The 27966-nt window shown below is 22.3% G+C and overlaps 4 protein-coding genes across 9 annotated transcripts in view; 1 reads left to right on the top strand and 3 right to left on the bottom strand.

The window, feature by feature from the left end:
• The window catches only part of LOC129615448 (E3 ubiquitin-protein ligase Ufd4), a 72375-nt gene extending 70531 nt beyond the window's left edge, over positions 1-1844 (bottom strand). The window contains exon 1 of the mRNA XM_055530663.1: positions 1710-1844. The gene's annotated coding sequence lies outside the window, so the exon portion shown is untranslated. The remainder of the gene's footprint in view (positions 1-1709) is intronic.
• A 608-nt stretch (positions 1845-2452) lies between these two features.
• Positions 2453-3378, bottom strand: LOC129615165 (radial spoke head protein 9 homolog). The gene is made up of 2 exons (XM_055530261.1): positions 3031-3378; positions 2453-2959 (listed from the first exon to the last, which is right to left on the bottom strand). The coding sequence occupies exons 1-2, from the start codon at positions 3376-3378 to the stop codon at positions 2453-2455; spliced, it is 855 nt and encodes a 284-aa protein (XP_055386236.1).
• A 372-nt stretch (positions 3379-3750) lies between these two features.
• Positions 3751-5689, top strand: LOC129615343 (putative E3 ubiquitin-protein ligase UBR7). Its single transcript, XM_055530493.1, has 3 exons — positions 3751-3940; positions 4039-4860; positions 4916-5689. The coding sequence occupies exons 1-3, from the start codon at positions 3871-3873 to the stop codon at positions 5293-5295; spliced, it is 1272 nt and encodes a 423-aa protein (XP_055386468.1). The 5' UTR covers positions 3751-3870; the 3' UTR covers positions 5296-5689.
• A 181-nt stretch (positions 5690-5870) lies between these two features.
• The window catches only part of LOC129615469 (embryonic polarity protein dorsal), an 83983-nt gene continuing 61887 nt past the window's right edge, over positions 5871-27966 (bottom strand). For 3 of the 6 annotated variants that reach the window (XM_055530698.1, XM_055530697.1, XM_055530699.1), the window contains exons 3-7: positions 18151-18610; positions 17780-17958; positions 17488-17717; positions 17264-17425; positions 14665-17199 (exon numbers count right to left, since the gene is read on the bottom strand). In XM_055530698.1, the coding sequence (XP_055386673.1) occupies positions 15319-17199; positions 17264-17425; positions 17488-17717; positions 17780-17958; positions 18151-18610 (2912 nt within the window). In that variant the 3' untranslated portion in view covers positions 14665-15318. Of the gene's footprint in view, positions 6818-6901; positions 6953-13727; positions 13887-14664; positions 17200-17263; positions 17426-17487; positions 17718-17779; positions 17959-18150; positions 18611-19284; positions 19386-27966 lie in introns of those variants that run through there. The other 3 variants (XM_055530702.1, XM_055530701.1, XM_055530700.1) reach the window with 3 other exon arrangements.

Below are 27966 nucleotides of genomic sequence, written 5' to 3' on the forward strand. Positions count from 1 at the left end.
TATTTTTTTTTTTAAATGGATGTTTATATTATTTAACCAAAATGATAAATATTAATAAGTCCAGAAAAATTAATTACATATTTAATTTTTTTAGCCGACCATTAATTGCTCCCGCTACTCAGCTATTAAAGTTTACGCATTTTTTAAATTAGATACTTTTGTTAATTAATTATCATAATACATGCATATATGTAGGTACCTACCCATAAAATTCTAATTAAATGCTGCAAAATTATTTTATGAAATTATATTTTTAAATTTAAACCGCATGAAATGCGATAACACAAGCTGTATAAGTAACATAATTAAAAATTGAGTAGGACTATTATTTGACAAAATAAACGCCAAAAGTCGAACATAAATAACATGGTTTTGAAAAAAAATATTTAAATTTAAAATTGATTTGAGATATAAAATTTTATATGGTAGGTACATATTTTTAGTCATAAGTTAGTATAAGTCATAAGGCAACTTATTAGAAAACCAAATTTCAAATAAAAAACCAATGTTCACATATTGCTTTTTCACTAAGTATCTACCTAAGTACTTAGAACTTATATTGTTATAATGACAGTATTTTATCTACATACGTTTTTCAATAGTTTTTATAGATTTTGCATCCCTCTTTATACACTTTTCGTAAGTTACAATTATGAATTTAATTACAAATTCAAGATTTATAAAAAAATTATATAAATTCATTCAAGTAAAATATTTGTAAGTATATACATATATGTATATATCTGTATTATAGTAAAACAGGAGGGTTAAATAATTCAAACAGGAAATTTGAAATCAAAATACTTAATTATGAAACTTTTTATTAAAATTACGTTATATGTACATATGTACATACACATACATATATGCAAAAATTTGATGCAATAACAATTAGTCAAACTCTTCTTAAAACATTAAAAGTGCCGTGTAGGTATATAGAATACAAAATTTAATTTATTAGTAAATGATTTAAATTTATCTAGTATTTCTTTTTTATTTTGTTTCTGTATTCCATATTTTAAAATTTTGATATTTCTTTATGACTGTGACAACATATCGAAAGGGAAAATCAATATTTTCATAGGATAGGATATTTTGCATAAAAATAATTATGAAATAGTAATTTTGAAATAAATATCATTTATTTAATTCCTCCATTTGTTCGAAAAATAATTTACTTGGAATATACAATAATTGTCAAGAACTTGTGCATTTGTATATTAGTTACTCTTCAATATTAATTTTTAAATCATTTACGTTTGTTTTATATTATTATGTATTTTGATTAAAATTAATATATAACTACTTAAATACACATTAGGTCCATTAAAGTTGGTATATAAATATGTATATGTATTAATTTTGGTTTTAAAAGAAAAAATCAATTAAAATTTTCATAACCTCGCTTTTTCGTTAAAAATTTAAGGTTGTAAAGGACAATTGAAAAGTAGGCCATTATACAAAATTATTCTCAAAATTCACATTTAATGTTTAAAAAAATCAAAAACATTTTTAATTAATTTTTTTTTTATTTGAATAGACACCTTGTTTTATACCGATTGTGACACATTTTTTTATTTCTGAAGCGAAATTAATTTTTTTTCTTATAACCACCTTTCAGACATTTTTTTATGCACAAATGATAAAAGGGTTATACGTACAAATGATCGTTTTCTAAGAACAAAAATATTATTCTTGTCTATACAAACCTTTTGGGGTTACATATCCTGTTTCAATAAAAGGAATTTCTTAAATTTAATTTTAATTATAGAATTAATTTTTAATATAAAATTTTCTCAAATTTCCTCACTTTTTCGCGAATACTTTTTACGACATATGAAAACACGACGACGACTGAATGACATATAAAATTGCAAAAGTGAAGGTGTTGAATGTCAAATTAATTGTGTAGTAAAACAACTGCCTTTAATAATGTAGTTACGATGTTAAATTAATTTGTTAGAATATATTTTTGTTTCCATCGTTGCTCGGTTTAAAAATATTAAAATAATATTATGATATTTATAATCTAATTAATTATTGCTATTTCTCAGTTATTATTTTAACATTTTAAATCCGCTTTTCACAATTTTGATATATATTAAACTGTTGTAGTGTTATTAGATTCCGGTTGAGTTTTACATAAACAGCACAATTTTTAAGATTTGACACACTATTTTGTCATTTGAAATGCTAGTGCTACCGGTTTGTAATTGTTTTATATTGTTTTTATCCCAACAGTTTTTAGCTTTTGCATTGTTAGTCAGGGGTATTACTATTAAATTATTATTATTACTTTTGAAATATGAAAAGTATATTTATCACAATAATTATTTATTTATTTTGGAAAATTTGAAGATTTAAATGCTGATGATGAAATGTAATGGATATAAATGAATTTTTGCTGGTCGTATACATATCAATTTTTAATATATAATACATACATATAGCTTTAATATTTGTTCAACATGAATAGAAGATCAAAATTTTTTTTACCATTGCCAAAATAAACAAATCCATGCTTTTTCGAATGTAATTTGTGAAAGAAAAACATTCCTGGCCAAACTAATGACTTAATCGACACAAAAGTTTCATCATGTGATAAATTGACAGCAAAAGCATTATTTTCTGGTACTATATCATCAATAGTATCTAAAAAATCGGTTGTTAAATTATAGTCACTTCTTTTTAATAAATTGTAATTGTATTCATTATGCGGATTTCTATAAAGTTGGTAGTTAATTAATTCTGTTGAATCTAGTTCATTTAATCCACGAAATTCTGGATTATAAATGACATTCATGTCTGTCAATTTATAGAGAGCTCCCCTTGGAATTAATGCGCTTTCTTCTGTGATTATATGAACTATCGAAGAAAGTCTATCTTCTTCTTTAAGTCTTATTGTTTGAGGTGGAGTTGCAAGAATTACTTGATTATCATCAATCGTAAATTCTGGGTCCTAAAAGTTTTTTTTGCATAACCACATTTTTTGAAAATATAAGAAACAAATAAAAAATTCAAAATACTTACCATGACGACATTTGCCATTGCTGTTGGATCTCCAATAAACATATCTGGACACAATATGCTTGCAGATATATTTTCTTTAACGGGTGAAGGAAGCATTATCCATCGAAAACCATTTACTGAATAAAAAAATTTTCGTTCAGCGAGACAATCTTTTGTATAGCCGTAAGCAATATAGTAATCATTCTCAATAGCGTTAATGCGACCCCAGAAAAAGATATTGTGAAATTTGTTATCATTTTGGAGTAGAATTAAAGAATTTTTAACAATTAATTCTTCTTCTGGAGAGAGTCTTATGCCACAACTGATGGCACTTTTCTCCATACCTTCTTTTAGGTAATTAATATTCATTTGAAAGTCTTTTTATTTTACAACAGAATTTTCATTTGGTAAAATGAAAATGTTTTATGTGTCAAAGCTTTTTAATTTTTAATATACTAACTTGATGATGTAAAATTTTTTTGTTTTATAAGAATTTTGATTTTATTTTACTGAGGTATAAAAGGTTTTGAGAATGAATGCTATGTTGCTTTTAGATACTTAGCCCTACGTACATAATGTTTGTAGATTGCACAAATTCAAAAAGGAAAGTAAACAAACTTGTAAACATTCGTGAATCAATAACAATTGATGAAAAAAGGTTTTGACATTTCTACTCTGCTTTCTGAACACTTTAATGAACAATTTAGCAATTGCTCAAACTGTCAAAAACGGATGTTTTTTTGAAAAGTCTCAATTTGAGCGGATAAAATTTTTTGCATTTTCCATTGAAATTAATTCAAAATTAAAAATTGATAATAGAAAATACGTGTTTGTAATACATATATTTTTTTCAGTTTTATAATGTCTGAAAACGTTGAAAATGATCGTGATGAATCAAAATCTTATAATCTTTTTGATCTTTTAAATGCAGGTATGTATGTATAGGAAGGGTCCTTAATTTTAAATTTATAAAATTTTCTATGTATACTTACATATGCATATGAAAAATGAAAAATTATTTATTTATAGAAAAAGAATTGGAAGAGGAAAGTGCAGCTGTGTTAGGTGGCTCTGATGATAAGTGCTGTACTTACAATACGGGTTACATCAAGAGACAAGCTCTATATTCATGCTTAACTTGTTGTCCAGAGGCTAAGGATGATCTAACTAAAGCAGCAGGCGTTTGTTTAGCATGCAGTTATAAATGTCATGAAAATCATGAACTAGTTGAACTGTACACAAAAAGGAATTTTAGGTGTGATTGTCCAACAATGAAAATTCCAGAGTTTAAGTGCTCATTTTTTAATGTAAATGAGAGCTCATCATCTAGTAGTGTCGAACATTCCAAAAAGGAGATAAATGTTGCAAATGAATACAACCAAAATTTTTCAGGAATTTATTGTACATGCAAGAGACCTTATCCAGATTCTGAAGATCCAATTTCTGATGAGATGATACAATGCATAATTTGCGAAGATTGGTATCATACCCGTCATCTAAAAAGTGAAATTATTCCAAAAACCAATGAATACTCCGAAATGATTTGTGAACATTGTGTTCAGGAGAAGGAATTTTTAAAAGATTATATTGGATTGGCTGTAAATAAAGTTACAAAATTCGAAAATGGTCATGATATAACTGAAAATGTAGCGATAGACGGTGAAAAATCTGATGAAAAAAAGAACGAACCATCTAAATCTGAAAATCATGACAAAACAGTAAGTAATGCAGAAGCTACAAAAGAATTGGAGGATGAAAATTATGAATCTCCGTGTAAAAAAAGAAAAGTTGAGGGACATGAAATTGATACATGCAAAAAACCATTTGATACTATGGCAAAATACAAAGAGGGTAAAATATATTGTTAATTTTATAAAAAAACACAAAAAAAAATTGAATGTTTTAGGTGCTATTTTTTGGCCAGAGGAATGGCGTAAACAGCTATGTTGCTGTGCATCTTGTAGAAAGATTTATTCTGAAAAAAAAGTTGAATTCTTGCTAGATCCTGAAGACACAATTGCTGTTTATGAAGAAAAAGGTTTGAAAAAATATCACGACACATATTATGATTGGGCTGCCAAATCTTTGTCAACTTTGGGACATGCACAAAAGATTGACTTGATCATGGGCTACAATCATTTAAAAGACAAATTGAAAGAATTTTTTGATGAATTTTCTAAAGAGAAAAAAGTCGTTACAGAAAGCGACGTAAAAGATTTTTTTAAAAAATTGAACACTGAGAAATTGCAAGGTTTAAGCAAAGATCAACAATACTTTTGTCGTTAATTTTAATTTTGAAATGTTTAACTGTATTTCTTGAAAAGCAGTATTAAATGTTTTTTTCTTTCTTTTCAATCTTTGAAAACAAAAAATTAGTAATTTACAAAATTTGAATTATGTACGTGGATTATTAATAAAAAAAACTGGAATATTTATGTTTATAATATCTTTGTGTTGAATACATATATGATTTCATCTGTAATAGAGTATAAATTTTGTACTGAAACGTCTCAAAATATTGGGAGCAGTTCCCTGCATTCTTTTCACTTATGATGTTGGTAGAGTTACGAAAATATGAACTAATTAGGAATTATATAAATTTTAAGAAAACATAAATTATCCTTGAAATTACTAACTGAAATTGACAACGAAGAACTTTAAAAGTTTCTCATTTATTGCTAAAACAAAATTAAAATTTCGAAATTAATTAAATTATTTTTTAAGCCATAATAGCAATTGTATGAAAGTAAAACTATGTATTGTGGGATACGCTTTATTTGTGTCTCATTGCCTTACTTATTGAAAACACGAATAAATTCTTAATTTCAAGGAATAATAAGTACGTACACTGGATTTTCTTTTATTCGCTTTATTTGCAATTACAATCAAATTCTTAAAAACAAAAAACAATTCAGGTTAAAAAAAAATTTACAAAATAAAGTTTTAATGTCTAAATAATTTTTAATTAGATATTCTAAATACATGTATACAAAAAAAAAAAAACAAAAAATGTAGTAAAAATTATAATTTTATGACAATTGTAATTCCTTTAGTTCAGCTGAATTCATTATTAATAATTGTTCACTATCCATATCTAAAAGGCTACTGACATTTGGTGGTTCTGTATCACCTCCATCAGCTAATTGAATTGATTGCGAATTTGTTGTATTATTGTTTGTGGTTGTTTGTTGAGTATTGTCATTATCGGGATGTATTATTGGAATAAAACTACCTCCATTATTATTATTTGTTTGAATAATATTCATATTCATTAGATTCGATTTCCATTTATGGTGATGATGCTGTTGTTGTTGCTGTTGTTGTTGTTGTTGATGATTAACATCATTTGTTAATAGATTTTCAACATGAAAATTATTTTGTTTTGTTATATTACTGAATGAGCCTTGTATATGATTTGGTGAATGCTGTGCATTATTTGTTTGACTTGTAATATTCCATGTTGATTGACCTTGTTGTTGTTGTTGCGCTTGGGATTGTGATTGCGGTGGCCCATTATATATTTGATTTGTTTGTGAATTTGTATTGAGATTACCAAATGGTGAATGTTGTTGTTGTTGATATGGTGAATATTCTGGTGTACTACCTTGACCATAACTATATGGACTAATATTACCACCACCAAATTGATGACCTGGTGATATACTATTGCCATTAGCACCTACAACACCAGCCAAACTATATGGTGACGGTACTTCTTGATATGGAGGAGACATTTGCGGTTGTGGCGATGGTGTTTGCTGTGGTGGTCTATATGTACCAAAACTTGTATATGGATTCGGTGATGAATCTGAATTCAAATAAAATATTTTGATTTAGATTTTTTTTTATATAATATGTATGTATTACAAAATATTGAAAAAAAAAATTTTACCTGTTGGTTCAGTTTTAATTGGTGTAGGATTTCCAATAAAACATTGATTTCCTGTTGAAAAAAAGAAAAACGTGATTACATTTAAAAAATAATTTTTGATGGATGAGTACATAATAAAAAAACTATTATCAAAAACGGATAGCTAATAAGCATAATTTTTTAAAATAGAAGTAAGAAAATTTATATACATATGGCTTTTGTTAATGTGGTGGTTAACTACAAAGTAATAAGCAGACGAAAATATAATTGTTAACAGGCATTATTAAAATTATTAGTAACTATTGCTTAAAGTAATAATAAGTATAAACTTATAAATCATAAATTAATTAATAAGTTCAAATTAAAAATAATATAAGTACATAATACAATAAAAAAGATTTTAATTAAAATAAAAATAATTTAACAAAACTAATGTTTAATTGCAGCTTAAATTTATGCATTTGATTTAAACTTAATCAAATTTCTAAATTATAAATTATTTAGAAAAAAAAAAAAACAATTGGCATAAAAAAATTTAAAACTATTCTTAACACAATTATATTTTAAAAATGTGTATTTAATATAAAAAAAAACATTAATTGAACACTAAAACATATAGAATTACATTTAAAATTCACCTTTTTATTATTCATTTATAAGATTCAATAATCATCAATCTGTTCAATATATAATTTTAATATTTAATTAAACTTAACTAAATATTTTCCATTTAAAAATTTTTTTTTTTCAAATCATGCGAACTTTGAAATAACTATTAGATCAAAGATTTTTTTTTTTAAATTTACCCTGATTATACAAAAGCAATTTGGTAATATATTAAAAAAGTTGTAATGCATAATTTTTCATGCGTTTCTTTTTGTTTTCCAACCCATTCTGTATGGCATGTCCTTTAGCTTCAAATTGTATATAAAAAGTTTTTAAAATTTTTTATTTTATAATTAAAACTACGTTTTATTGTACATTTTTAACTTATTTTTAATTTTTATTTCAAAATTCAATTTTCAAAAATATTTTTTTATATTTTCAATTTTGAAAATTTTTATTAAATTTTTTTTTTGTTTTTTGTTTCATATTATTTTTGATGTTATTAATATTTCTTACAGTGAATTATTTTTTAAATTTTATTTATAAATTTTTTTAGTAATAATTCAGGTAATTTTGTTATTTTCTTCTTAACAATTTTTCTTTCTTTTTTTTTACATTTTTTCAAAATTTAAATTTAGTTTTTATAATTTAATTAATTATAAAAAATTTATACAACGTTTAAACTTAATTTTTTTTTTTAATATTTCAAAAATATTTTATAAAACATATTTTTTTTTAAATAGGTACATTATAAGAGTATAACAACAATTTAATAAAAACATTTTTATTAAAAAACAATATCAAATGAGAAAACAAAAAAACAGTAAGAAAAATAACTTTTTTTTTTTTAAATTTAATTTCTAATACATAAATTAATGTTAAAATATTTTTAGCAATTTCTTAAAAATTAAAAAATATTATTGGGTATATAAATATTATTTTTATTTAATAAATTCATTTTGGTCAACAGCGAGTGAATACAGCGATATTTGAATCAGATTTTTGAATTATACAAGCCCATTTTATTAAAAGAGCCATCTGCTCTTTTAAATATAGAATAAATTTTTATAATTTATATTCTAGCTTCCTTGATTTTTCTTTTAAATTCTTTAAGTAATAGAGAATTTTAAAATAAATTTTTCGGGAAATTATGGAGAAGAAAATTGATTTTTTTTTTATAATTTAAAAATGATTTTTTGTCTTTAAATTAGGAATAACTTGTCTATTGTCTTAAATAATTAAAAATTAATTAATTTGAAACTTATTTAATTTCGGATTGTATTAGAATTCAATAATATTATTTTTATTTTTTATTTTTAGCAACTAAACACTGTAGTATTTGTTCAAATTGCAAAGTAAAATTAATTTTTGTTTAATACTAATAATATAAATTCAAGTTCTCAATTTAACTAACAAAATACTTTATTTATTTATTTATATTTAATATGCAAAATTTATTTATAAAAGATTAACAGAATCATAGAATTTTATTTAAAAATTTAACAATAATATAAAAAATTTTTCTTAGGTTTTATTAAAAAATTTTTCTACTTTTTATGTAAAAAAAAAGACAAAATCAATTTTTTTTTTTAAATCGAAAGTTGTTTAATTTTTTCGATTAATATTTTTTGATATTACTCTAATAAAAATAAAAAATTTCAATATTTAATCTTTTTTTATTTAAGAAATTTTAAAAGTTTTTTCATTATTTATTTTTTATTGCTAAATTTTTGAAAATAAATATTTGTAAAATCGTTTTATTATAAACGCCATTTTATAGTGCAAATATTATGAACTTTTCATTTTTGAATTTTACAATTATATACAATAAAAAATTCCTTGACAAAATTGCTGGGAAAAATTATTATTATTAGTTTAAATTTAACTTTTATTCTTAATGGCTTGGATTAAAAATTTTATGAATTAGGTAAATTTTTAACGGATAAGTAAAAAATATTTAAAGGCAGACTTCTATTTATTCCAAAATCAACTATAGTTAAATTTAATAATTTTAATGCTGGATTTAATTAATTGATTATAATATATAACATAAAAAATATCGTAGAATAAGTAAATTTCTTTTTTTTTTTTAATTATATTTTTTGAATTGTATGTTTTAATGTAAGTGTTTCTCTGTTTCTTATTGTATTCGTATGTATATAGAAATACACAGAAGCTAAAAATAATAATTTTTTGTTAAATAAGTTCATTTTATATAATATATTGCAAAATATTATACAATTACAAAAACGTTAAATATTTAAATTTTATGTTACTTTTGAATTTATTTAGTTTATTTTAATGTTCTTATATTTTATATTAATATTAATATAATTAAAAATGAATTTAACAATTTAAATATTAAAAAAATAGAATTATTATCAATTTATTTATAATATTATTTTTTTCTGCTATTTTATACTGTATGTTGTGCTCGATTCTATTTTAATTTTTATTTCATTCTTTCATTTTTTTGTGTTACCTTCACAATAATGTTTCTAAATATTTTTGTGAATATTTTAAATTTTTCGATTTAACAAATTTGATTATAATTATTATTTTATTTATTTAAATTAAGTAATTTAATGATATTCAAAAATATACGTATTTGTTTTTGTTTTAATTAATACCGATTCTTTTAATATAATTATTTTAAATTTTTTTTAATTTTATTTTTATTTTTATACATTATGTGAACAATAAGATGTTCAGGTATACATATTTATATACATATATAAAATATAATTAAAATTATTAGAAATTTAGAATACAGAATAAATTTTCAATTTATTTTATATACATATATAAACGGTTGTTGTGATTCAAAGTATAATAATTATTTAATTATATTAATTATTAGTATATTATATTTGTATATATATATATACAAATTATTTATATATACATGTAATTATATACATTATTATTTATAATTGTTTTTTTTTGCTTTATTAATTTTAATTTGAATATTATAGATAATCAATTTAATTGTGAATATTCAATAGAACTGTCATAATAAAGTTGGACTAATGAACTATTAGAATGAAGTATCATAATGAATTCAATGGAACAATCATAATGAATAAGATAGTGTGGTGGTATAATGTTGAATATAGCACTTAAATTGGATTAACTATAATTTATTCAATAGAATATAGGTGTGAGCTGAATTTAATTCTCGCACAAAAATTCTGTACTTCATCAAGAATAAGCTAAATTAATAAAATTTTTTAATACAGATTGAATTCAACTTTTATTTTTATTGTATTTCTATTTTTTTATGTTTTTCATAAAAATAAAAATTCGAACTAAAATTGAATTTGAATTGAACAAAAAAAATAAATTTTTTACACTAATCGGTTTGAATATGAAGCAGTGAATGCGGGTTGATGTACAAAGAAACAGCACAAATAAAGGGTTTTGAAAAGAAAATCCAAAAACTTGATTTTCTTATAAGCATTGAAGTTTATCACCATGAAAATAATGTCGGATTTTCAAAAATAACATATTTCAAGCTTTATTACTAAATTGCATTTAGGTTTGGTTTAGTTTAATAATTGCAATGAAAACAATTATAAATTTTTTTTTCAATCTCTCTTTTTAGAAAATTTATATTTTTATATTATTAAAGCAATAATATAATACTTTATAACAATAACTTGTTAATTTAATAAATATATTATTTTACTTTATGTGTACATTTGTACAAATTTGATAATATTGTGTAGGTACATAAATTATCTTGCTTATTCATACATTTTCCTATCAAAACCATTCCCCTAAAAAGCCCATTTCTTTAAAACCTACTTATATATATACACAAATATAATTGATAAATAAATTATAATTAATTTATTTACTGTTTTAAAAGAGTTTTAGCTAAATCCGGAATATTTTTTAAATTTTTTTCTGTTTCTTCAATTCTAAATCTAAATTTCCATTTTAAGTACAAACAGTGTTACCGTTTTTTTAATAATACTATCATAAATTCTATTTTTAAATATGTACTAAACTTTATCTGATTTATGATGCGTACTCATAAATACGTTATTATTTTGTGAAACAATATGAAAATGAGGTTATGACATTTATTTATTTATTTTTATATATCAAAATTTATTTACATACGAAAATAAATAAATTATATTTTTTTTGTTATTTCAAAATATTGCTGTGACAAAGATGAAGAGGAAGAAAATTTTTAATTAATTTTTATTTTAATAGCTATGTGTAAATTTTTTTCATCTTTTTACTTTTTCTTTTTTTGTTCATATTAATTTATATTGTTTATAGTTATTAGGAACTACATAAATATAAATACACGCGTATATTTATATATGTAAATATATAAATTGTAATTAATAGTTAAAAATATTTTAATGTTTCTTTTTTATTGCATTTTAAATTTTCTCAAAAGAGTATGTGAATAATATCGTTTATTTTGTTGTTTACATTTGTTTTGCGTTTTTAAAAGTCTTATGAATGGTTTGTTTTTCTTAAAAATTACAAATTTTTACAAAAAATTCAATACAAAAATTTGAAATGGTAAAAAATTTTTAAGAATCTTTTCTTCTTTTCATTTTATACCGTTTCAAAAAATTTTTTGATGTTTCTTTTATTTGAAAACTTTATTAATTATAGTTTTTCAATATTCAAAATCAAATAAATAAAAGAAAAATTTAATAATTTTATTATTAAATTTTTACATTATTTATTTATTTTTTATACAATTTACAAAAACAATATTGCGAGTTTTTAATATTATGAAAATATTAAAAATCACAATGGACAAAAGTACAATTTTGGATCTTTGCTAGACCCAAAATTTAAACAAATTTCTTTGATATCTAATCAAAGGCAAAAATGGTATATTTATAATTAATTAATTATTATAAGTTAGTATATAGTATACATTCACTATAGAGCTAGAAATATGTTAATTATTAATATTACTACTAATGTATGTATGTATATTTTTTTATATTACAAAAATTCCTAAAACAGAAAAAAATGAGAAAATCTTTTTTCAAGTTTTATAATTTTTGTTTTTTTTTTTTTTAAATTTTGTAAATATTTTTGTAGGTTAGAAAAATATTTGGTACCAAACATTTATTTATTAATAAATAAGTTTTATTTTTATTTTTTTTTTAAGTTTTTTTTTTTACTCTGTTTTTTTTTTTTTTGGTTTTGTTTATAATTTATTAAATATTAATAATTTTTTTCTTTTTAAAATTGTCTACGAAATATTTTATATTTGACGTAGATCTCAATAACTTTTCGTAAAATTAAATTTCTAAAATACTCAAAGTACTCCTTTTTTTCTACGTATCAGTAGAACTCCTACTACATCACACCATAAATCGTAACCATATTGTCAAAATGTTCATATTAATTTTACATGCAGTGATGGTGTATGAGCATAACTTAACAATTTATTTGCAAAATGTCAATAAAAACTAGTACAATTTTTGTATTCCATCTAGTATCGAAATTTACTTTGAAATAAAATAAACATTTTGACATTAGAATTTGGCAAGAAAAAATTTTTTTTATTATTTTCATGACGTTTCAAAATTTTAAAAATTTATTTGACCAAAGAGATATTGTAAATTATAACAACAACAATGAAAATTTTGAATAAAAAAATTCTAATAATGGATGAATATAAATAGCTGCATTTACTCAAAATATAAACTAAATGAGCAAAGAAGAGAAAACATTTTTCGAAGAAGAACAATATTAGCAAAAAATTGGGAGAAATTGTAACGCTTGTAAGAAAAATTCAAATTATTTCTAATATACAATCGAATTTTTGTTTCGTTTTTAAGTTATCAAGATGTCTAAAAATTTTCCTTTTAGACTTTTGAAACTTTTTTAATTAAATTTTAAATTCGAATTCTGTATATAAAATATGGTTTCCATATAATATAAATTTATTTAATATTTTAATCTAAATTTTAGGTACATATATACATATATACAGATTTTAAAAATATATAAACAACCCACAACCATTATAATAATGAAAATGCCATGAAAATACGTTCCAATAAATAAACATGAGAAAATACAGGAAATATGGATGATGATATTAAAATTATTATATAGATATTTCTAGATTTAATATTATTTAAACGACGTAAGAGTAGAAATATTAAATTACATGAAAATAATTCCCATCACCAATATACGTAATAATTTACTTATAAAAAGTTTTAGAATGAAAGTAAAAGGAACTTACTACTATCCACATTTAAGGGTTTCTGATCAATATTCATTGTTTCGGATTGCTGTTGTTGTTGTTGTTGTGTAGGAGGATATCTTTCTAAAAATTGCTCATAACGTATTCTAGGATCACCATTAATTTTTTGTCGTTTTCTTTTCAAAAATTCTGGGTCTACTATAAAATTTAAAAAAAAAATTATTTTTTTTATTTTTTTTTGTACAATTTTTTTTGTTTTTTTTTTTTTTTTAATTAAATTTACTTAAATTTCTTTGGTTTTTTTAAATAATTTTTTAAGAAAATTATTTTATTAAATTTAATTTACGAGAACAATGATTTGTTTTTTCGTTATTCTCTTCAAATAGTTTTTTTTTACAAATATAAAATTTAAGAAAAAGTTTTTTTTTTTGAAAAATTTAATTTTCTTGCTTCGTTTTTGTGTATTTTTGATTAATTTGTATTATTTTTTTTTTCAAATTTTAAATACTTTGTTGGCAATTTATCACTTAAATATTATTACAAAAATATTAAGTGTTTTTTAAATTTTATTTTTGTGCAGGAATAATTTTATTTTGTAAACAAATTAAATATTTAATTAGAATTTTTCTAGTATATATTTAAATGCCATTTTCACTACTAAAATATATGCACAACATTTTATTTTATTTATTAAAATTTAAATATTTAATTGTTATTCAAATTTCAATATAAAGTTTTGTGTTAACAATTTTCGAATTAAAAACAATAAAACTACATTTTAGTATGTTAGTAGTTTTCTAAGTATATAGGGTGTTTATAAAACAAGAAAATTAAATTTTCCAATGAAAAACAAAAATTAAAAGTTAAATTTATTTTTTCTTTTTCTACAAATTTCAATAATATTCTAAAATTTTTTTATATTATTAATAAAAAAGATTTGTTTTATTTGTTTTTTAAATATATCGGTAAAGACGATTTAAAATATTCAATATGGATTCCAATATAATTGTTTTCATACATTTTCTACGATGTATTTCAATTTAAATTTTAATATTTATATACAATAATATAATATTTATGATTTTATATAGATAAAGTTAGGTAATTAATTTGTGTTCAGACTTTTTTTATAGTATTTCATCTCAAAAGATTTGCTTTTTCATACTTTAATTCAATAAAAAAATAACAAGTAGTTCATTGTTATTATTCTTTTGTTCCTTGAAAAAATATTTTAATCAATCAATCCATCATCAGTTTGAGCACATTTTAAACAACAATATTATATATAATCATTTTACATTTTGTCAATTTTAAAATTTTATTTTAATAATAATTGACAATCGCGTAAAGTTTTTTTTTTTGTTTTTCGCAAATTTACAAAAATTTTCCATTTCCCCAAAAATTTTATTCCTCGGTTATAATTTTTGTAAATCTTTTAAAGCATAGAGAAAAAAAAGTACTCCTAAATTGTTTCCTTATTTTTTCCTTTCATACAAATTTTTTTAGTTTTCTTTTTCTAATAAATACAAAAAAATTGTTATTCCATTTAATATAATATTAAATTTCAAATATGTTTAAGAGATTTCCAACAATATATATAACATAAAACTTAATATAATTTTTGTTATTTTTATTTTCCATTACTACTATTTATTTGTGCTAATCGTTTAGCAACTTCAGCTGGTGTTAAGATTTCACCGGCATCAACTGGTGCATAATAGCATGATGTTTCATCAAATTCACTAGTGGTAGCTTGTGGTGCTATACTTGTATACAAGGCAAAATGTTCAGCTTCAGTTAAATCAACAGATGGATGTAATTCAATACCAAATTCACCTTCACAAAGATTTTTTAATGAATGGGCATCAGCAATAGCAACTAATTCCATATTACCATCTTGTATTGGTATATCAGCTAATTGTAATGCACTAACGGTTTTACGATCTAAATTATGATGATTACTTAATGTTAAAGTGCTTGCATTCGAATATGCTTCATTATTCATTGGTAAACTATTAAAGCTGTCACCTTTTAATGGTATATGAATTATATCTGGTGTTAAATGTGGTCTTTTACCAGATACACTGCTAACACTACGTCCAACTGGTTTACCTTGTTTATTTTTAATTTCTTCTTGTGGTGGTTTTGAAACATGTGGTGGTTGTAATGATTTTACTGATGCTCTATTTGGATCATTTATATTAAAATGATTTAGACTAGGATCACGTGATGGTTCTGGGCTTGCTTTGAGAGATTGAGGACTATTACTAGTCACGGGTGTAGATGAATTTATGCTATTAAGAGAATTTTTATCTGACTCTAAATCAGATTTAGATTTTCTTCTAGAGAAAAGTTTTGAAAAGAAACCCGGTTTCTTTTGTTTTGGTAGGGTATTAGAATTGGGTGGTGTTGGTGGTAATTTTTTGGTTGGTGGTGATTGATCTGGTGTTTTCATTATAATTATTTGAGATTGTGGACGTTGTAATGTAACTGGACTACTTTTTGGAGAATATTGTCTATTCTGTGATTCTTTTAATGGTTGTTTTTCGATATCTTGTTTCTTAATACGTTTTGGTGGTAATGGTGGAAGTTTTTCTTCTTCAACACGATTTTGACTCAAATATTGTTCGCTACGTTTTAACGATGGAGGTGTATTTGTATCAATTATTGGACATTGAGGATTAATTATCATATCTGATGTATTATCAAAATTTAATATGTCTTCAGGTGCAATCTGTGATGATGGTGGTGTTGGTGGAAATTCAATTGTTATTGGGTTTTTAAAAGCTTTTTGTAAACTTGTTTCAGTTGCAGCATCATCAAATTCCATATCAGCTTCACGTGTATTTTTTGACATACATGTTTCAACACCAGCTAATTCATTAGCAATTGTGTTTTGAAAAGTATCACGTCTTAAAACATGATCTGTATATATTTCATCAAGTTCAGCAACTTGATCCAATATATCGTTTAAAGTTTTATCTTCATCTGAAAACATTACATTTTGCCCATCTGTTGTTGCCATTGTAATACTAGCATTACTCAATAAGCTATCATTTCGTTCGAATTCGCTTGATTTAATCCATTCTTTTGTTTTGTCGTTCGACATTTCAATATCAGCAATCTGATCTTGATTAACATTTGTCGGTTCGATATTCATATTGGCGACAATATCTTTTACAATATTATCAACTTCAGATTCAGATTTACGTTGCGCGTCATCAAAAGATGATGATGGAGAAACAATTGGTTTTTCTTCATCGGTATTTGGTGTTACTAAATTAATTATTTCAGAAGTTTGTTCTTTACCGTCAGTTGGTGAGGTTTTTGTTATAGTCGTAGATTCTGAATCTTCAGAAAGGATACGCTTAAATATTTCCATATCGACTTTACCTTTAATTGTTTTATGCATAAACCAAAATTTACGCCTACCTGCATCTAATGGTAGAAAATCAAATGGTAACGCTTCACTGGTTGCTCCGTCTGATGGTCTTTTTAATTGAATTGAAACCTTAAATTATACAATAATCATTTTATTTAACATAATTACATTGTATTTCAATATTAAAGCTTACTGTAACAGGTCGTTCAACGTGAATATCCTTATAACGTGGCGTTCTAAATGATATGGCAGTTTGTTTATGAACATCAGTATGTTGAAAATCGCCATATGCCTCCCAAATTATTTGACCATTTTTTTCTTCAAAAAATCTCACTGATATGTCTTCTTTAGCAACCTAAGATATATATAAGTTTCATGTATATTAAGCTGAATAAAATAATCTAATGAAATAATTACTTTCTCACAGAGAAGTATAAGTTCTTTACCACCAGCTACTGTACTTGAACAACTGCATAATTTACATATTATTAAATCTGACATTGCTTTTTTATCATATATTGGATTTGAAACAACTGGTGTTAATGGTATATTAAATTTACCAGTTTTTTCTTCTAAAAATACTTGAAAGCATAAACGAACTGCATTTAAATCTATGCTAGATGGTTGGAAACGATGAGCAAAACCAGCTATATTAAATATTTTTAATAAGAAAATTGTCTAGTAAATGTTATTGTGAATGTGAACTTACTTCTGAATGGATCAACTTTGATTTTTTCACGTTCGATTAATGCAGATTCAATATCTTTCTTTTTAACACACTGAATACCTAAATTACTAAATTGGGCCCTCATTGTCTCACTATTTATTTCTATTGTACATACTCCTCTTTTACAGCCATCTTTACCAACTAAATTATGGGGATGAGGTCTAAAATATAAAAATTAATTTAGTAAAATTTAATAAAATAAGGGCATATTAAAAAATAATTAATGTAATATGCAATTGCATATTTATAGGGTAGAATGTGTATACATTTTTTTGTTTCAAGTTATTATCAGATCAATATAAATTATTGTATTTTATTCTATTAAACTTAGATTAAATTGAATTATTAATTACCTATAGGGTTTATCCTTTGTTACACATGATACAACAACAAATGCTCTTCCTTGATAACCAACAACTTCAATTGTTGGATATGTTTTATTTTCATGTGTACTATTAACACCTGGTATTGAACCAGCTGATCTACCTTCACATTCATAACGAAATCTTAATGCTTTACTTGCTGGTTGCTCAACAATTTTAACATATGCAGTATTTTTCCAATTACGATTATCACCAGATGGATGTTGATTTCGTCTTGGTGATGTTGATTGTGAATTATCGTTATTTTTGTTATTTACAACGGTTGTTTGTTGTGTTGATCTAATACCACCATTATATGTTGTATGATCCATTAATGTTGGTTCATCAGCACCATTACCTGCACCATTACCGCCACCTTGTGTCATACCACCTGAAGCCGATGGGAACATTTCAATAGCTGTCTGTGGATCTTGTATTTTAATAGCGTCAACTACACACCGAAATATAAGTAGGAAAAAAGAAGAAAAAAAATAAAAATAAAAAATTATTTTATGTTTGTACACTTTTTTTTTTATTTTATTATCATTTTTTTAAATATTAAATTAAAATATTAGAATAGTAAAGAAAATTAGAATACTAAGTAGAATATAAATTTCTCGTCTTTTTCTTTTTGATTATGCCTATAATGACAATTTTTCTAAAAGGAAGAGAGAGACAAATAGACATTTCAACTTTGATTTTTTTTGTTCTTATTGTTTTTCTTGTTGTTGTATATAAAAATTTGGAACAAATTGAATTAAAAAAATAAAATTTTAGCAAGATAGCAAAATATTAAAAATAGATTTTTCCATTCTGCTGGTGAAATTTTTCTTTTATTCTGTCATTTTTTTTCTTATTTTCAAATTCACTTCATGTGGTTTTCTTTAAAATTTTTGAATTTAAAATTTGTAAAAAATTTATACCGATTTTTTCAATAATTTAAAACTTTTATTTATTTTATTCACAACAATAAATTAAATTTATTCTTAATTTAAATATTCCAGTTGATTGAATCTAATAATTTTTATTTTTTATATTATGCATAAAAATTATTAATAATAAATTTAAATTTAATATATGAGAAATATTTTTAAGGAAATGATTTAAAAAATTTTCTTCTCTTACAAAATTATTTTTAGTAGCGACGAATTAAAGAACAGCAGCGCTACTTTTAAACTAAATTTGTTTAGCATAAAAAATATGCCAAAAACTTTGAGATTCTATGAAATTTTGTGAAAATTCTCGCAAAAGGATCTATTTATCTCACTATATTTGAGTTCAAGAGATTTTCTTTTTGGTATTTTTTTTTGTAATTGTTGTCTATTTATTTAGAATGTTTTTGTTTTTTGTTTGAAAATTAATTTTGTGTTTTTTTTTTTGCGAGAAATTGAATTTAATGAAATACAACTGAGGGAAAATAATGTAATGTTGATTTTATTAAATAATTTTCATTAATAGATTTTCAAAAGAAAAATTGTTTAACTATATTTCGTTTGTGATACGATTATTGCAGATTATAAGGCGATTATATTTATGTTGCTTATGTTGTTCAGAAAACTTTTCTAATTATAAAATTGAACTGAAATTGTATTTTAGATCGGGAAATAATAATCTCAGTTTTCTCTTCTCACAATAATTCCAAAATAAAAGATTTCTTTGACGTTTATTTTTGAAGGAAATAAGGGAAGTGTCAAAGAAGAGAAAAAAGGAAATAACAATACTGAGAAAATAGAAATGTAAAAAGGTCTATGTAGTCCTAGTATTTGATATATTAAAAAATTTAAATTAGACAGAATAAAAAAATGGCTTCACTAAACTTCGACATGGTTCATACTTTAATTAATAAAATTTAGTTTTCTATCATCGTTAAACAATAATTTAAAAATATTAATAATACATACGTATTTCCTATTTCAAGAATAATGAGTAGGTGTTAAATATTTTTTGCCTCAATCTAATTAAAATTTTGTTGAATTTGTGAATAATTGTATCTAAAATTAATTACTTGTATAAATGACATATTTAAAATTTCTATCATCAGCAGAAAATCTTAATTAATTTAATGACATCCTATATAAATCATGACGAACCGTTAATATTAGAGAGAATCTAGAATTTTGAAATTTTAGTAAGTACAAATGTGTGTATATTTAAGTTATTCCAAAAGTTGTAAGAAAGACACACTAAACATGTCTAAAATTATTGAAAATAGAAAAAATTAATGTGACAATTCAAAAATTTTCATTAACTTTTCTCGCAAATAATAATAAATGTTTTGCGCATAATTATTGAGAGTAAATGCGAGAACGAAAAAAAAACAAGAGAATAACAGAGTCCAAATTATATTACCTGTGGTGTTCCAAAAAAAAAAAAAAGAAATTTGATAGAGATTTTAATTTTAAAAAAATTTTTATTTTTTATTCTCCCATTTTTTTTTTTAATTTTATAGGTTATGTTTTATTTTTGGGCATCGACCTTAACTTATGGAAATTTGATTTATAAAATTGAAAAGAAAATGATTCAATATTATTTCTTCGCATTTCTTTTTTGAGGCTAAAAAAAAATTAATATTAAAAATTACAAAATAAAGAAAAAATTCATTTAATTTTGTTTTACTAAGAAAATAAATCTAATCAGAATTTTTTTCATTAACAGAAAAATGAGATGAAAGAAGCAAATCCAATATATAAAATTTTTTAGAAACGATCATTGGCAGGCAACTTCATTGGTTTGATGGTGTCGAAGGAAAATGTACAGCATGATTAAAAGTCAAAGTTGAACTACGATTATGTTTTATGGACACTTTGTTTTTTTTTGCATTCAGTCTTTGTATTTAATCTTTAAAATTTCAGAAATGATCTCCATTTAAAAAAATCTAAAATATTGCTAAATAAATTTATATTTGTTGCTGTTAATCATCTCATATAATCACCATAATATACCACTTGATGCGTAAGAAGAATAACTGCCCCATTTCAAATACTCTTGAAGAAGTGAAATAATTATTTTACTAGAAAATCTCTTTATACAATTCGTTGGCATTAAATTTTCTGGAGTAGATTATTGCATTAAGAAAATTGTTTAACTTATAATAATTTAAGAAATAAAATGGCTATCTAGCGTATCTATATAATAAATCAATTGGAAACATTATGAAAATTTATTATAGCGTATAATTCTGTTTTTGTTTTTTTTTTGTTAAAATGCCTGAAATTACAAAATTTATACACATTTGCATGTAAGTATGAACTATACAAAATATTCTTCAAAAGAAAATTTATTTTTTAATTTGTAGCTACATACATATGTATAAACATAAGGTAAAATATGTAAAGCTAAAACATGAGTGAAAATGAAAATCAAGGAAAAGTATGTATTCTTTCTTTTCTTTTAAAAATATTTTTAGTGTGATGACATGAACAAAGTCTGAAGACACAGAAAAAATTCTTATAAATGAAATGTTTTTACTTTTATATTATTATTAAGTTCTTTTGTTGGAAGAAATAAAAATTCTTGTAAAAATTGAAAAACAAGAAAATTAAAAAAAAAAAAATAAAATTAAAATGAAATGAAAAATTCATTTTAATGATTTTAAAAATAAAATATTTGCGTAATTCATATGACCATAATGAACATCTGTATAATATATATAAACATAAATATTAACATTTTATATGTATGTTTGTTTGTCATAATGTCTTTAAATATGTTCATCTTTTAGATTTCAACTTCATTGAATTTATATTACCTTTTCGAAATTTGATGTTCTTCAAAATTTATAAATTTATGTAGAATATATGAAAATTCAAAAAATATAAAATGATAGAGGAAAATAACAAAAATAATAAAAAATAATTTTGGAAAAAAAAAAATTATTTTTTCAAAACAGGGGTTTTAATTTTTAAATAAAACGAATAAAAGTAGTAGCAACACTTAAATGACTCAAGTTGTTTATAAATTTACGCCGAATTATATGCAATATTTTCATAAAATTGAAAATATGGCAAAAATGTTGGTTATTAACCTCATGTAATATATATGAAATATTAAATAAATAGTAGAGAAATATTAAATATAAAACTAATAAATTTCATAAATAATTTTAAGATATAAAATATTATTATAAAAAATCTTTTAATAACTCTCCAATTATTTGGGTATTTTATGTGCTAACTTTGATATTTTGTATGTATATATGAAATATATAGGAAAAAATATATACCTTGTGTCGTGCATTGACATTAAACGAAATAATGTTTATTATGAAAGAAAAAAAAAAACAAATCAATTGGCAGAAAAATCATGTAATTAAAATCGAAAAATATTTCTTTGGAATATTTTATTCGAATTTAACAAATATTTTATTGCAAATATCGTTTCTACTTTCTGCAACTGATTGTGGATATAAAATTAGATCTGACGTGTGCAAATTTCAAAAGTTCAGGGCAGTTAAATGTTTTTTCAAAATCAATTTTCACTAAAAATTTTACACAATTTTTATTTTATTCAAAAGAAAGTTCGTTTGCCGTAAAATAAAACGTAAATAAAAATGTCAGATTTTTCGATAAATAATAAAGAATTTTTTTTCCTCTGTGTATGAAAACTATACTCAAATTTTTTAAAGAATAAATCAGAAGAGGATGAGATTGCGAGTATTTTTAAATGCTTTGTGACAGAAAGTTTTAAATAAATTAAATTTAAAATTAAATTATGACAAAATAAATATTATTTTGAACACCCTGTCTGTATATATAGTTTTTGAGTTTTTAATAAAATACATTTAATATAAACGTACATTTATATTAATATTTTCATAGTGCAATTCTATATAAATATTATGTAGATGCATATGTACATTTGCATGTAATAAAATTTATTAGGTAATATATTTCGAATATTAAACAAATAGTTGAGAAATTATGAATATGTACATAAATTGTTTTAAATATTAAATATAAAATTATAACTTATAAATTTTAAAATTTAATGCTCTTTTTGCTGTATATACACACATATAGGAACCTGAATATGTGCGTATATTCTTATATTATAATTTTAAAAAAAATAAAATTGATGAACTGGTTATTATTACTTAATTTATATATGCATACATACAAACATATTTTGTAACATGTTCAAATTAAATTTGTATATAAATTGAATAATTAAAATATTTTTGTCGTAGGTTGAAAATAAATCGGTTTAATTTTAATGTTAAATTTTATTGAAATAATTTTTTTCCAACAATGTAGAAATAGATCATATTTTTTAAATAAATTAACTTAATTCGAATAAAATAAAAATACGTGATTACAAAACGTGTCATATGAAATTCTTAATACGTGTTGATAAAAACCAGAAATGCTTCTTAACTTTCGATTCTTACGATTCGATTTATTTGTGAAAATTTGCCAAAATATCGTTATTTAATTTTATATTTCGTTAAATAATAAGTATTACGTTTTGATTGACATTTTGCATCACTGAAATCTATAAATATATAAAATAAACGTAACATGTATATGTATATCATAAATTTTAGCACATAGATATACATAAATGTATTAATTTTAATTAATTATTTTGATGCTTTTATTTTTGTATCAATGACATAGTAAAAGATTTTAAATATATAAAAATTGACTTAAAAAAATTAACGAGTAATAAGGCAACCCGGAAAATTATTTACTTTTTATATTTATAAATATTTTATGTGATCATTTTTATTTTGCTTTTCTTTTTCGAATACTAACCTATGACATTTTAAAAATTTTCTTTTGTACGTATACATTTAAAATATCTGTGGTAACAAAGAATAATTGCTTAAGCTGGTTTATTATAACAAAATTAAGATATAACAATATTTAAATTGTTTGTAATTAAATCGGACTAGAATATAATGGGAAAGTATATTAAGATCTGACTTAGAAAGTTTTAGTTTATCACCACAGGTATTTTTTTTGAATAGCTTCATTTATTAAGAATAATAGGTTATGCCTTTGATTTATGATTCATTTTTAATTGTAATTATTCGTGTTCTGTACAATAATAATCTTCGGTAATAAAAAGATTGTTTTTTCTAAATTTACTCAAAAATGCGTAATTTTAATTGATTTTATGGCTCCGTATAAAATAAATTTAAGGAAAAAGCAAGCATAATTTAAAGTAAATCACTTAGAAAAAAATTTGAATATTTGAGATCGGTTTTTTCTTTAAATTAAATATGACTTTTGAAAACTCAGACATTTTTCACTACAGTAGGTGGGTAAAATTGCACAGTCATGAAAATTGTACAAATTTGCGTCGTAAATTTATGCTTTAATAATTAAGTTAATTAATTTTCGAATTCGAATTATGAAGGTACAATTAGAAATAAAACACTTTTGAAATAGTTTCCAACTCTTTTGAAAATTTGAATATGTTTAAAGAATAAATAAACTGTGGTACATACAATAAAATAAATAAAATTCATTTGTGCCAAAAAAAAAAACAAATAAACATTTTTTTTTGGCAAATTGACAAGAGAAAAAATGAAAAAAAAAATTTATGTATATGTAAACACATTTATCTACATATAAATGTCAAACAGTTGTTTATAAAAATTTGACATTTGTTTTTAAATTTTTATTTATTTATGCTTTCAGATTTGTTTGAGAAATAATTTATATCAAATTTCTTAAAAAAATCAACAAATTTGATTATTGAAAAATTGCTAACACTAGTTAATTACAATATTTTGATTAGATATTGTAGAGATAAATTACAAAATTATTTTTCTATACAATTAATCGAGTAGATACTAAAAAAATTTTCAGGGAATTAATTTCATAATTTAAGAAATAATTTAAAAATGTAGACCACTGTATGTACCATGTACCCAAATTTAACACAATATAATATAATAATTCACATCTTGTACGACATCTACGCGATGTACTCATAATAAAAATAAATTTTAAGGCATTTCCGTGCGAAATTTTTCTTTCAAATTTAATATAGGAGTAATAAAAAAAAATGTAATAAACAAAAGAAAATACATTTTATTTTTCTTGTAAATTAAAATTTAAATATTTTATGATCAGCTGTTAATAAAAAAAATTTTTTTTTTTATTTTTGTATTTTTGGTATGTATGGGAAGGCATTGAAATTTTAAAGCTATAATTATTATAAATAAGTTTATTTTTGACATATACAAAATGTTGTACTATATTTTCATTGTTCTCCAACTAATTTTTAAGAATTTAAAATAAATTTGTTGTTTCATATACAAATTATAGGCTATATAAAACATTTAGGCGCCAATATAATTTCGTCCTTTGTAATAAAATTTAAAAAATTTATATATAAAATTTGATAAAATTTCTGAGGTAAATTTTAAATATGTAGAAATTATTAACTATATGTGACATAATACGATTATTTTTAAATTCAGCATCTTCTAATACGACATCTTTATTCATTAATTTTACGACATATTCTTATACGACATTTTTTCGACATGGAGTTACGACATGATATTAATTTGGATAATTTTTATTCGGGTTGCGACATTGTTTTTTTTTTGACAAATTTTACTAATTTTTGAATAAAAATCTGTACCGAATTTAGTTATAGGACGTAAATCTGAAGCACATACTTCAATAATGAACTCTTTCTAGTTAAAAATACTAGTCAGTATTTAAAAACACGAATTATATTAACATAGGTACATAGATATATATGATGATATATATGATATATATATCATCAGAAGTCATATATATCAACTTAATCAGATTTTATTTTATTTATTTTTGTTACAAAATTGAATTTTTTTGGTTTCGTTATACTATTTTGTCGGTTTTTTAAACTTTGTTACCTTTTTTTAAAAACAGTTACCTTTTTTCTTTTTTCTTTTCAAACCTTGTTACCTTTTTTTAAAAACAGTTGAATTATATTATAAAATAGTTTGTCTAATTCACTTTTCGTTTCCATACATTTTGTTCCCCTTCTCAAACGACAATTCGAGTTACGACATAAATTTCTGGAACCAAAAATGTCGTATCTCAAGGACTTAATGTAGTTACTATTTTAGATGAAGTTTTGTAAAATAAAATTGTTTCAAATGTGAAAATATTTTAAATCACTTATAGGATTTTAACTCAATTGAATTCGAAAATATTAATTTTTTTAGAAAATTTAGAATTTAAAATTTCATTTAATTTTTAGAGAAAATTTATAATTTAAATATATGTGTGTATGTGTGCGTTTCATATTTTTTGAATAAATATTTGTCAAAATTATTAATTAGAACATTTCTTTATGAGTCACAAAGCATAATATTATAATCGACTCATTTCACGCATATATTAAATGTGTCATTTCTCTTATTTATATACTATGTTCTACTTTTCGTTCTATCAGAATTATGTAATTATTTTTTATATTTTTAAATAATAAAATTGTATGAAAAGTAAAAGAATTGATTTTTCAAAGAAACTGTATCGTTGCAGAATTTCTATTAAATTTTAACTATTTTTGTAATTGTAAAAAGGAAAGTGAAACTTAAAAGGAACTCCCAATGATATGCAATTTTTTTGTAAATATTCTTCTGTAAATTTTTTTCGAAATTTTGGTGAATTTGTTGTGAAACCCAATGACAAATTTTTTTTTGGAGCTGTTATATTATTGCCTTTTTTTGACACTACTTTCAATCACTGCTGGTGATAATGTTGAATTAATTTTATCTATTAATTTTACTTATTAATTTTACATAATAAAAAGTATAAAATTTTAATGAATTTTAAAGAAATTTATGAAAACTAAAGAATTTAGTGGCCAAATAAGGGGAATAATAGTTAAATGTACAGAACATGTAGGAAAATCTAGTGTTATAATTTTAGGGATACCAAACTTAGTATGACTTTCTGCTTTTAAAAATTCTTGAAACATGGTACAAAATTACAATATTTTTATAAAATACTTTCCATTTTTAATTTTTTTAAATTTTAAAGTTTGTATTCTCAGTTTTAAGATGAATTAACGTATCGTAAGAATTTTTTTTTAAACTTTTTTTAAAAGTAATTAGATTAGAATTAATTAAAAATGAAAACACAAAAGGGATTTTTATATTATTATGTTGTTTTTGTATATGTGTTGGTAAACACGAATGTTATATTATATACAAATATATTTTATAAAGAGTATAACAAAAATGAAATATAGTATACGTTTTACTATTTAAGGAATAACTTTATTAAAGAATCATGTTCTCTTATATAATACTCTTAATAAAATACTGTAAGTCCTTTTCATTTCAACTTCTCATCTAGGTGTCTCTAAGGTATCAAATAAGTTTTTATGTCACAGTTATTTTTAGTTCAGACGAAATTTTCTCGTTTCATGTTTTATTTGTTTCTTTTCTTTTTTTGTTATTTTTCTTTTTATTTTTTCCTTAAATTATTACTAAGGTGTGCTCCTTAGATATCCTTCCTTACGTTTATACATTAAAAATTCCGAAAAAAAAAAAAGCAAAAACCAAGAAAACGAACGAACAAAAATTGTGTGTAATAATTTTATAAGAAAGAGAATTAAGGTATGTGAACCCAAATCCGCGGTATATAATAAAATCACTGATGAATTGGTTCTTAATCGGAATTGTGAATTAAAATCTTTATTGTGAATTCGGATAAAAATTCCATAGTGTAATTTACAACTTTAATTTATAATTATTATTTATGAGAAATAAATGTTTGTAATTTGCAAAATTTACCAATTTAGTAAAGAGTTGCCATGCCATTCTAAAATTCGATAATTTCGGTTTCTGAT

This window comes from Condylostylus longicornis, unplaced genomic scaffold (assembly GCF_029603195.1).
Source record: "Condylostylus longicornis isolate FDR11 unplaced genomic scaffold, ASM2960319v2 ptg000135l, whole genome shotgun sequence".
Classification (NCBI taxonomy): domain Eukaryota; kingdom Metazoa; phylum Arthropoda; class Insecta; order Diptera; family Dolichopodidae; genus Condylostylus; species Condylostylus longicornis.